General features: G+C 42.9%; 1 protein-coding gene across 1 annotated transcript; it reads left to right on the forward strand.

The window, feature by feature from the left end:
- Positions 1-6,084: 6,084 nt before the first annotated feature.
- On the forward strand, positions 6,085-8,182 carry LOC112096121. Its single transcript, XM_024179036.1, has 2 exons — positions 6,085-6,922; positions 7,035-8,182. The coding sequence occupies exons 1-2, from the start codon at positions 6,085-6,087 to the stop codon at positions 8,180-8,182; spliced, it is 1,986 nt and encodes a 661-aa protein (XP_024034804.1).
- The last annotated feature ends 4,022 nt before the right edge of the window (positions 8,183-12,204 follow it).

Here is a 12,204-nt window from a genome sequence, read left to right on the forward strand (position 1 = left end):
CCATCACAAACTGAACTATTGAAATGATTGTCCGTTGTATTATTATATGGTTCCATACAAACATTATCTACTGCTGTGTTGCCGATGTCGTCAATAGGATCATCATTACTGCGAAATTCATTATTGTAGAATGGAGAGTAACGTTGCTCTAATGACAGTGTCTGTGGTAATGCCTCTGCTTCAACATCCGCTAGGGTAATGCCATTGTCATTAATAGTGTCATTGTAGCCGTGGAGTGGAGAGTAACGTTGTTGTAAAGACAGTGTCTGTGGTAATACCTCTTCTTCACTATCAGGGACAGAGACATTTGCTCTAAAAGAAGTTTCAGTTTCTACAGGTGGCTCAAGATCTTGGTAATCAACTCGAGAAGATGTGGTCACAAATATAGGAATGCATCCGTAATTTACCACATCAGAGGCCATATGTAACACAACCTTGACTATTTCATCGTTAAATATGTCCATAGGCAGTGAACATGTACGATACATTGTATTACTAGACCTCAAAGTTGTCTTCATGGTGATATTGTATTCATTACGATTTATCTGTAACACATCATAAACTCTTGCCAGAAACTGATCAAATGTACAGTCTTTTCGAATTAGAAAGGCTGTATTATTGCCATTCACGTACTCCATACTCCCATCCGCCAACGTCTCCCACCAACCGTCGTAACACAGTTGAAGCACAACTGAATCCATTAAATCTACAAAATATACAAAAAATATAACAAATGTGGTTACACATTGTGGGTTTGATTTGTTTCGTTGCAAGCGTTGAAATGATATATTATACACAAAAAAATGAATTTATTTAGCCGTAATTATGACCTCCAGAAAATAACCTAAATTTTGTGTAATATGATTTTTTTGTGCGACAGCATCTGTTGCACAAAATTTGGTGCGACGGGAACCTGTCGCACAAAATTTCAGATAGTGTAATCAGATTTTTTTGTGCGACAGAAAGGCAGTCGCACAAAATTTGGTGCGACGGGAACCTGTCGCACAAAATTTCAGATTGTGTAATCAGATTTTTTGTGCGACAGAAAGGCAGTCGCACAAAATTTGGTGCGACGGGAACCTGTCGCACAAAACTTTGTGCGACGGGACCCTGTCGCACAAAAAATTTGAATTTTCACAAATTGGTCAACAGCCATTGCAACGTATTGCCTCCAACACAGTCCGACAATAGACCACCAACCACCACAAACATCATCACAACACAACACAAGAACAATATAAAGCATGTGTTTGAAATTGCTAACCTAGGGTTTTTGAACTTCAACTGTTATCTTGGAGATTTTGATTGCTATTATACGTGATTTTGGTGGAATTAGTGTTGCTGAACGGGATTCCGGTGAGATTGCCGCCGATGATGGTCTCCGATTTGGCTCTCTATGGTGCTTCCGTTTGGTGAGAAGTGTAGGTGAGTTCAAGCTTTGGTGAGCTTTGGGTGAGATTGCAAGGGTATTATGGTCCAAAAGTTTGTTGTTTGGCTAATATTGATAGAAATAAGTTAGTGGGGTTAAAAGTGAAAAATGCAAAATTTTAATGGCTAATTTATAAAATTTCCCTGAAGCTATTGGTACCCTCCAGTTTCCTTATAAAAATTCCACTTCAAATAAAAAATTACAGTTAAGGATAAGTAACAATTAAACATACTCAAGAATTTTTCTGACAAATTACTTTCACTTATAATCAATCCATTTTTTTTTTCTATTTTCTACCGGTCACTTCTATCTAATCAAAATAAATTACACTAATTTAGAATAATTTTTATTCTTTTCCTTTCTAATCGAAATAAATTATAAAAATTTAAAATAATCTATTATTTTTTTTTATTTCTTATTGATTACTAATTTTATACCTAAGATTGTTTTCAAATTATAATTTAAAATATTTGTAATTTAACTCAATGATTGACATTCAAAAATTTATCACAAAGAAATTTTTTTTAATTTATGTGTAAGGTGATAACAAGATTCTAAAAGAAAATAAAAATAATAAAAGTACTACTATGAATTTTAACAATAAAAAATAAAAGAGTAAGTTTGAAAAAAAAAGAATGTTTTAGATATTAAAATAAAAATAACTGAAAAAAGAATTTTATGAGAAAAATAGAGGGTTGCGAGTAGTCCAACTCTTTCTTAACAACTAATTAAATCAATCCAAAGTGAATGTAGTTGAACAACATTGATCCATTAATTCCAATCAATTTAGATGATCATTTAGAACCGATCAATCCAACTCTGGCATATGGCAAAGTAGAAAGCACAGAAATCGAACCCAATCCCAACAGATTATTTAATGCCAAAACCTGTTAATTACCAAAGTAAAATTCAATTAATAAATGGGTAATGCTAAGTTACATGCATGTACCTTACATCCCTCTCACATGAATAGTATCCATACACTATTCATGTGAGAGGGATGTAAGGTACATGCATGTAACTTAGCATTACCCTTTATTAAGGATCCCTCTAAGTATTAGTCCCTTCTTATACATTTGTTTCATCATCCACTAAATCGGTTTCTTATAGTTGAGGTATAACCAAAATCAACCATTATTTATTCATAAAATTAATGAACATTGGTATGTCAATTTAGCTTACATCTATCTGCTTAATCGGTTTAGCATTTAATTTAGCCCCTTTCTCACAGACTATTGATTTGAGCAACCTACCTAAGATGGCTCCCATCAATTACAAATAAAAATATGTAAAAGTAGGATAAGATTATTCTTTAAGGATTTAAATAGGCCAAAATAGTATGTCTTCAATGCACATCTATCCTCTACTTTTTTTATAAAAAAAAATAAATAATTAATATTATTCGAATTCATGGTATAGTAATTTTAACGATCGAGACAAATATTTGAACCATTTTATCGTGAAACTTTTCCTTCATTTTAAGGGGGATTGAGTACAACGTCAAAATAACATCGCAGAGAAATTTGACATTTTTGATATAGCAAATCGACTACTTTTAACCTCCACACGTATGTTTTTTATGATAATACCTTTACTTAAAAAAACTATAAAATTAAAAAGGCTATGACTAAGTTGAATCAACTCTATGATAGAACACTGATGATGACCATATGATTATAGAAATAAATATTAAATCTACACTTATTGTTATGATCTGATGGTCATCATCAGTGCTCCACCATAGAGCTGATCCAACTTATCTATTGCCAATTAAAAAAAGTAGAAAATTAATTTTATACAAAAGAAATCAAAGTGTTATCCTCACTTGTAGGAGTATCTGCACCTACACTAATGCAAAATGAAATAAAGCAATAACTATACAATTGCCTACCTCATATCAACTTTTGGGACAACATATAGTAATTGGAGCACATGTTTTTCATTACAAAAGATTTGTACGTAATATGGCAAAAAAGTCCAGGACTTGGACCGTCCCTTGCCGACCATGCTCGAATATTTTTTTATTTATTTAGTTATTTCCTATTGCAAAAGTTATCTTTTGTATAATTATTATTTGACCACAATTTGTCTTTTTTTTTTTTTTTTTTAACCAACGTTTACATTGTGGTGTCATCAAGATGAAACTTAACGTATCCAATATTGTTGTAATATGACACAAAAAGTAACAAGAACAATATTACCAAATTACATACTTCAAAAGGTAGATAATGGTGAATACCCAAGTGACCACACAGAAGAAATCCTGAGCATTCTGCTTCCAAGAAGAGAAATGGAGGACAAAGTGATCTGGCATTATGATAAACAGGGGAGATATTCTATAAAAAGCGGGTACCAGGTGGCTCTCAAATTGAAATTTTCAGATCCTCCCAGCTGCTCGGACAGCAGGGGAAACAACTGGGGCGTTATTTGGAAGCTCAATATTCCAGAGAAGATTAAGATTTTCGCTTGGAAAGCAGCAAAGAATATCCTTCCGACAGCAGGGAATTTATGGAAAAGGAAAATTATTCAAGAGGCCCAATGCAAACGTTGTGGAGAGAGAATGGAAAACACTTGGCATGCTCTGATCTCTTGCAAAGCAGCAAAGAAAGTGTGGCAGAGTTCAGCTTTGGCAAATGCTTTTCAAGATATGAGAAGTTCAGACTTGTTGGGGGAATTGATGAGGTTTCAGAAGATTTTGAGTAGAGCTGACATAGAGCTGCTGGTGACAACACTTTGGGTGATATGGTATGCTCGAAACAAGTTTGTTTTTGAAAGTCTGAAACTTGATCCAAACCTTCTGCTGGCCAAAGCTGAGGCTGTAAATGAGGCTTTTAGCAGAACCAAAGCTCCAAATTTACTGCATGGGGAAAATTTGCAAAAGAATAAGCCAAATGGTTGGATTCCTCCTCCTCAGGGCTGGATGAAGATTAATGTGGATGCAGCCACTGATAAAGAGAGTAAATGTTCTGGTCTTGGGGTAGTAATCAGAGATAATCAAGGAAAGTGCATGGCTGCAGCTATCAAGAAATCCAAGTTCACGGGAGATGTTTCTTATGTGGAAGCAGAAGCTGCTGAGTGGGGTTTATGCATTGCAAAGGAAGCAGGGCTGAAAGCTGTCATTCTGGAAACTGATTCCCTAGAGGTAGCAGATTTGATTAACAAAAGAAAAGCCAGCAGTGCTGAAATCGTCTGGCGAGTTCAGGAAATTCAAGCTTTGAAGCAAGATTTTAGCTTGTTTAAAGTAAAACATGTGTCTCGTTCTTGTAACTTTTGTGCTCATTCCTTAGCTAAAATGGCTTTAGGAAGAACTCACTCTGATGTTTGGTGGGGAAACTTCCCCCCTGAAATCCTGCATGTACTTTGAGTGTGGTTTAAATGAAAGTTTTACTTTCCTATAAAAAAAAAAAAAAAAAGTGACCACACAAAAACAGCAAGAACATATATAGTAGTTGTTGATGCTTAAATCTGCTCGCCTTTGGACCGATCAGATTCTTTCACCAACGTTTGTGTTATCTACTGTTGCTCGTTCACTGCGATTGGAATCGTCCTCCTTTCTCACAATAGACCTGCGCTCACCAAAAACGGATCAGAGACGCCGGTGGTTTTGCCGGCGTAAACCCTCCGATACTTAAGTTAGCTCAAGGTGTTTACGGGAAAACAGTGCAATTTAGATCTCAAAATGGTTTCTAAATTATTCGGAGTTTTATAAGAAAATAGCATGGTTTCAATTTGGCAGCGTTTTCCCCCTCTCAATTTTTCTATCCCCATCTTCATCGATTTCTCCTTCTTTTATAGCCGTTATCCCCACGTTCCCGCTTGCCCTTCATCCCACCTTTTTCGGGTAGTGGTAGCCTCTCATGGGGCTCTAACTGCTGCATTATGGGCAAACGTGGGATCTCGCGTCTCCCGCAACGGTTCTGGGAAAGCACAACTACCGTGATTCTGTGAGATCGTGTTTCCGCTTTTCGGGGGACGGGTACCGGCTCGGTATGTGGCTCTGGTCAGTATTCGTCTCTGATCGACTCATGTTACCCCTGTTCTGCTCGTACCATTTGGCTGAGGTGATTCATGCCGGGGTGGAAGTAGTATCCTGGCCGACCTGGTGCTTTTATTTGCTTAACACCAGTCCCCCAGTTTCTGGTCTTGTGAGTGAAATGAGTCAAGAGTAGAAACTGATAGTCGACTCTTACCAATCTGGGGGTTTCTCCTCTGGTCTTCTGTCTACCGGGACGGACCTGGGCTTGCATCTAGCCCGGCCTCTTGTAACGGTTGGTGACGTGGCATCTCCCGATTCTTCGTATTTGAAATTTGAAACGACGGGCTATCTGTCTTCGATGTACGGTGAGTGAGCTGGCGTCCCCATCACTTAAATGCTTCTATTTCCCCCTTTTCGTTTTAAATCCCTAGACTGGAGTCTTCACCATCTTGTTACTCGTTTCTCCGCCGTTAACCAAATTTCTCTGCACTTTGCTCACACTTCCAGCGTCCGGAGTATCCATTTGCTGGGTGTTTTCTCTGTCGCGGCGGCGCTATCAGTGTCAGTCTATTCCAGGTATAGCCTTTAACCTTTTCTTCGGCTGTTGTTGATTGGGTTCTGTGTTGCCCCTTTGTGTCCATATACTCGAGTTTTCTCTGTCTTCTTTTGGGATTCCGGTATGTCAAATCGGAAGAGGAAGTTAATTGTTGATGAGGGTGATGACGAATCAGGGGATTCAGGCCTCAACGTGCCAATACTCACCGATTTTTTAGGTCCCTCCAGTAGTGTAGGTCCTCCTTATGGTAGGGATACTCTTGAGTACCCACGCCCCCTGGTTGTCTCTCCCTCTCCCGAATTAGAGCTTGTAGGAAATAAGGGTGGACCTGCGTCGGGCTCTGGTGAGAACCACAGCTTTGGTGGGGTTGGGATCCCTGAAGGAGTTGGTGATGGTGAGGGGAGCAGTTCCGGACCGAGCAAACCTGCTCAGAAAAGGAACCTAGGCCATAGGGTGGAGGCTGATTCCTACCCTATTGATTTCATGGCTTGTGCCACCACCCCCACCGATCTATTTAAACTTAGGAATCTCTACAACATCCCCAACGAGGTTCTTCTTGTAGTTCCTGGAAAAGGTGATGTCCCTAGTCTCCCTCCGAAAGGGTATGTGACGATGCACTTGGAGAGTTTCAGACTAGGAGTTCGGCTGCCCCTTCAACCTTACTTTGCCAAGATACTGGGCGGTATGCACCTGGCCCCAGGTCAGCTACACCCAAATGGGTGGAGGGTTCTCTCGGCAATGTTTGTGTTGTGGGAGAGGTGCGGGTCGGAGGAGCCTTCTCTTGTTGAAGTGAAACATCTGTACCAGCTGCGGAGTAGCTCGAAAGAGGCAGGCTGGTACTATTTCATGTCCAGTTCCGCAAAGAGGAAACCGATCACTGGGTTTCCATCTTCATGTAAAAATTGGAAGAACAAATTCTTCTTTCCTGGAGGGAACTGGTGTCCAGCGGTTCAGTCGCTTGGTGGGGACATTTATCTTCCCACCCATTTTGTCACCCCAGGTCGTTCATTTTTGCCTATATTCTTTCTCAAATTGCCACTCATTGGGTTCTTTAACCTTGTTTGTTTTTTCAGAATCGTGGGGTTTGGTGAAGGATCTTGAAGACCGACCTTTGCTTCAGGTGGAAACTGCTCTGTTGAACGCGTCTACTTGCCAAGACCTCCTGTCGCCAACAAACTTGGTCGGTTCCCGCTTAGTAGATATTGCCACTGGAATGGATAACAAGATCCTCAGCGCGTTGAGCAGAAAGCGTGGTCGGGCTCCGAGTAGCTCCAGCAACCCTCCCCCTCCTCCAAAGAAACCCAGCGTTGGTCCTTCCAAGGCGCCAGTTCCTGCTCTGCCCCCTCCTCCACCTCGTAAGAGTGGTGGGGATAAAACCTCCGACAAGAGTCCTGAGGTCAGCTTGCAGTCTGGGGACCGCTCTTCTCCTCTTCCATCTCGGGATCAAGGTGACTACCTGAGCCCATATCAGAAGGATTACAGAAAATCGGTTGGGCCCAAGATGGTGAAGGACATCGAGAGCATGAGCCTCTCCGAGTTAGCTGCTTCTGTTCAAAGAGTCTCCTTCAGGCTGGCCACAATGGTCTCGTTCTACAAGACCGGGTCCGCGCGTCATGAGAGGAAGCTCCAAGCTAATAACCAGGAGTTGAAAAAGAAAGTCGAATCTACTGACCGTTCCAAGGAGAAACTGGCCGAGCTGAACAAGCAGCTTACGGAGCTTGAGGAGAAAGTTGCTGTTGCTGAGTCCACTTCCTCCAAGCTTGAGGATGAGTTGGGTGATCTGAAGTCCGATCTTCAGGCTACCCAAAGTGAAAGGGATACTCTAAGGGTCGCCCTTGAAGGAGAGATCAAATCCCTGAAGGACCAGCTGGCTGAGGAGAAAAGCAAATCCGCTGACGTGGATGATCGGCTGGATGCCGAGTATGACTCCGGGGTTGCTTTCAGCTATAAGTGCATCATGTCTGTGCTTAAGGAAGAATACCACGAGCTCGACATGAGCAAGCTGGAATCTGGGGTGGAGAGGTATATGGCTGGGGCCGGCCAGGGAGATAAGGAGCAAGTGGAGGTTCCTTTTGATGAGGTGCGGGAGGGAGGAGCTGGTCAGTGTGTTTTTGAAGTGGGACAAGGGTCCGCGCCTCCTCCTCCCGTTATTGCTGATCTTCCACCTCCCGAGACAGCCGACCCTTCTCCTGCTGAGGCCGTTGACCTTCCTAATCCTTAGGTCTATTTTTGTAAAAAACTCTAGTTTTTCATTTGCTTTGTAAACATTTGAACGTTTATAAAAATTTTTGAATGCTTTCTATTGGCTTTCTTGTCTGGTTTTGCCTGTTGGTTCTTTGGTGCATCGAACAGGAATAGGCATCCGTTTGCCTTAGTAAAATTTTCGAAGCTTTAGCTGCTAGTCTTTCGTTGACCGAGCAGAAACATGCACTTTGTTGCCTTAGTAGAATTGTCGAAGCTTTAGCTGCTGGTCTTTCGTTGACCGAGCAGAAACAGGCACTTTATTGCCTTAGTAGGATTTTTTGCAGAATTAGCTGCAGGTCTTTCGTGGACCGAGCAGAAATAGGCATTTACTTGCCTTAGTAGAATCTTCGTAGATTTAGCTGCTGGTCTTTCGTTGACCGAGCAGAAGTAGGCACTTACTTGCCTTAGTAGAAACTTCGTAAATTTAGCTGCTGGTCTTTCGTTGACCGAGCAGAAGTAGGCACTTACTTGCCTTAGTAGAAACTTCGTAAATTTAGTTGCTGGTCTTTCGTTGACCGAGCAGAAGTAGGCACTTACTTGCCTTAGTAGAAACTTTTATTGATTAGACTAGCAGGGGGATTTCATGCTGAATTCATCTTTATTTGAAATTTGAAAGCATTACAAGAATACTGGATACATACATGTGCAACAAAGCCATGATGCAGTTAACATAGATATCTTGTCAAAATGGGGATTTAGTAGAGCACTTTGCTTACTGGAAATACTTCTTCAGGTGTTCGGCGTTCCATGACCTCTTCACTTCTCGTCCATCTTGGTGCGCTAATTTATAGGCTCCTGGTCCAGTGGCTCGTATCACCCGGTACGGGCCTTCCCACTTTGGGCCAAGAGCGCCATGGTTAGGATCCCTGGTGTTCTGGTTCACCTTCCTAAGTACCCAATCTCCTACTCGGAACTGCCTCACGCGTACGTTCTTGTTGTAATAACGCATGACCCTTTGTTGGCACTGGGCCACTTTCTGCACTGCCCCTTCCCTTTTCTCCTCCAGCAGGTCCAGACTTAAGCAAATCTGCTCGTCATTTTGCTCCTCAGTGAAATATTCCGTCCGATGTGTTCCCACTCCAACCTCTGCTGGGATTACCGCCTCATGACCAAAGGCTAAAGCGAACGGTGTTTCTCCTGTGGCGGTTTTGTGAGTTGTCCTGTAGGCCCACAGTACTCCTGGTAACTCGTCAACCCAAGCTCCCTTCTTCTCTCCCAATCTAGTCTTTAGGAGCTTCTTTATCACCTTGTTGGCTGCTTCCACTTGTCCGTTTGCCTGGGGGTGTGCGGGGGTGCAGAACTTAAGGTCCACCCCCAGGTTTCGGCAAAATTCCCTGAAGTTGCTGTTGTCAAATTGCCTCCCATTGTCTGTGATGATGGCGTAGGGGATCCCATATCTGCAGATGATATTCTTCCAAATAAAATCTGTTGTCTTCCTCTCCGTGATCTGGCTGAGGACTCCTACTTCCACCCACTTGGTAAAGTAGTCTATTGCCACAATTGCATGTGTCGCCGCTCCTCGTCCCTTAGGCAATGGACCAATCAAGTCGACTCCCCATTAAGCGAAAGGCCATGGGGATGTCATAGCCGTCAGCTTTTCCGGGGGTTGTGCAGGAACCTCGGAGAAGCTTTGGCATGTTTTACAATTCTTTGCCATCCTTTTGGCATCCTGGTGCATGGTTGGCCAGAAGTATCCTTGCCAGAGTGCCTTGAAGGCTAAAGTTCTTGCTCCCGAGTGATTGCCGCATATTTCCTCATGAATCTCTCTCAGCACATAATCCGCCTCCTCATCATCCAAACATCTCAGAAGGGGCAAGGTGAACCCTCGGCGGTACAGCACTCCATCCAGTAGCGTATACATTGATGCTCGGCATTTTAATTTTCTTGCTTGCCTTTTGTCCTCTGGTAAAACTCCATCGCGGACATATGCGCGAATCGGGTCCATCCAGGATTCTCCAGTACTTACTCTCATCACCTCTGCTTTTTCCTCAATACTTGGTGAGGTCCTTACCTCTAGTGGAACTGACTTCGGTAACTTTGGATCTGCAATGGCTGTCATCCTAGCCAGCATATCTACTCGGAAATTCTCATTCCGGGATATCTGCTTTACCTCCACTGCTTGGAAAAGCCCAACCATCTGCTTTGCCTTCTTTAAATAAAGACCCATCTTCTCTCCCCTTGCTTGGAACTGATCATTGAGCTGATTACACACCAGTTGGGAATCTGCTCAAATTTCTACCCTCTCTGCTCTTAGAGCGTGTGCAAGTCCGAGCCCGGTGATAAAGGCCTCATATTCAGCTAGGTTGTTTGTGAGCTGAAAGTCAAACTTCACTGCATACGTTATTTCGGTTCCTTCTGGGCTCCGTATTACAACTCCTGCTCCGGATCCTTGCTCACTACATGATCCGTCAACCATTACCAACCACAACCCCTCTGGTTTCTCCTGCTCTGCTGCTTGCTCCTCCCGAATTTTTTTCCCTGTATCGGCTCGGTCAACCATAAATTCAGCCAGAGCTTGGGCCTTGATTGCTTCTCGGGGCCTGTAAGAGAGGTCGAATTCACTTAGCTCTACGGACCATTTTACTAGTCGACCCGATGCATCTGGTTTTTAAAGTGTTTGCCGAAGGGGCTGGTCGGTCATAACAATAACCTGATGGGCCTGAAAATATGGTCGGAGTTTTCGTGCTGCCGTTATTAGAGCTAGCGCCCACTTCTCCATCAATGGGTATCTGGTTTCCGCCTCTACCAAGACCTTGCTTGTGTAGTATACCGGGTGTTACTTTCCTTCCTCTTCCCTAACCAATACCGAGCTGGTAGCCCATTTAGAGATTGCTAAGTACAGCAACAGCTGGTCACCCTCTCTCGGAGTCGATAACAATGGGGCCCGGGTTAGGTATTCCTTCAACTGCCCAAATGCTTCCTCACATTCCGATGTCCACTCCATCTTTTTCCCTTTCTTTATGGTTTGGAAGAAAGGGTGGCATTTATCTGTGGCCCGCGAGATGAATCGGTTTAATGCTGCCAACTTCCCTGTAAGGCTTTGCACCTCCTTAACTGTTCGTAGGGACTTCATTTCTGTCACCGCCCGTATTTTCTCCGGGTTGGCCTCGATCCCTCGGTGGCTTACCAGGAATCCTAAAAATTTGCCCGAGCTGACCCCAAATGCACATTTCTCCGGGTTTAGTTTCATTTCATACTTCCTCAGTAATTCAAAGGTCTCTTCTAGATGCTTCACATGATCCGTCGGCTCTTTGGACTTTGTAATCATATCATCCACATATACCTCCATAGTGTATCCAATCAACGGTTTGAAGATCTTGTTTACCAACCTTTGATAGGTGGCTCCTGCATTTTTTAGGCCGAAAGGCATTACCCTGTAACAAAACAAACCCATGTTAGTTATAAAGGCAGTGCTTTCCTCATCCTGCTCGTCCATGGGTATCTGGTTGTATCCAGAAAAAGCATCCATGAAACTGAGCAGACTGTGACCTGCTGTTGAGTCCACCAGCTGATCTATTTTGGGTAGGGGGAAACTGTCCTTCGGGCATGCCTTATTGAGGTCCGTGAAGTCTACACACATTCTCCACTTCCCGTTGGCCTTTTTTACCAGGACTACATTTGAAATCCATTCTGGGTACTTGGCTTCCCTTATAAATCCTGCTTTCAACAACTTCTCCACCTCGGCGTTTATGGCCTCATACCTTTCCTGGTTGCAGCATCTCCTCTTCTGTCTCACCGGCCTTGCCCCCTTCTTGATTGCCAACTTGTGGCAAGCTACCCCGCGATCAATTCCGGGCATATCTTCATGAGACCAGGCGAATATATCCACATGAGACTGTAGGTAATTTACCAGCTCGCCTTTTACTGCCCCAATCAATCCTGACCCGATCTTCACTACTCTGCTCGGGTTGCTTTTGCTTACCGCAACTTCCTCCAGTTTCTCAACAGGCTCTTGGCGGCCCTTTTTAGACTCTCCTCGATTATCTAGAGAAGTAACCT

Source organism: Citrus clementina, unplaced genomic scaffold (assembly GCF_000493195.1).
Source record: "Citrus clementina cultivar Clemenules unplaced genomic scaffold, Citrus_clementina_v1.0 scaffold_8, whole genome shotgun sequence".
NCBI lineage: Eukaryota > Viridiplantae > Streptophyta > Magnoliopsida > Sapindales > Rutaceae > Citrus > Citrus x clementina.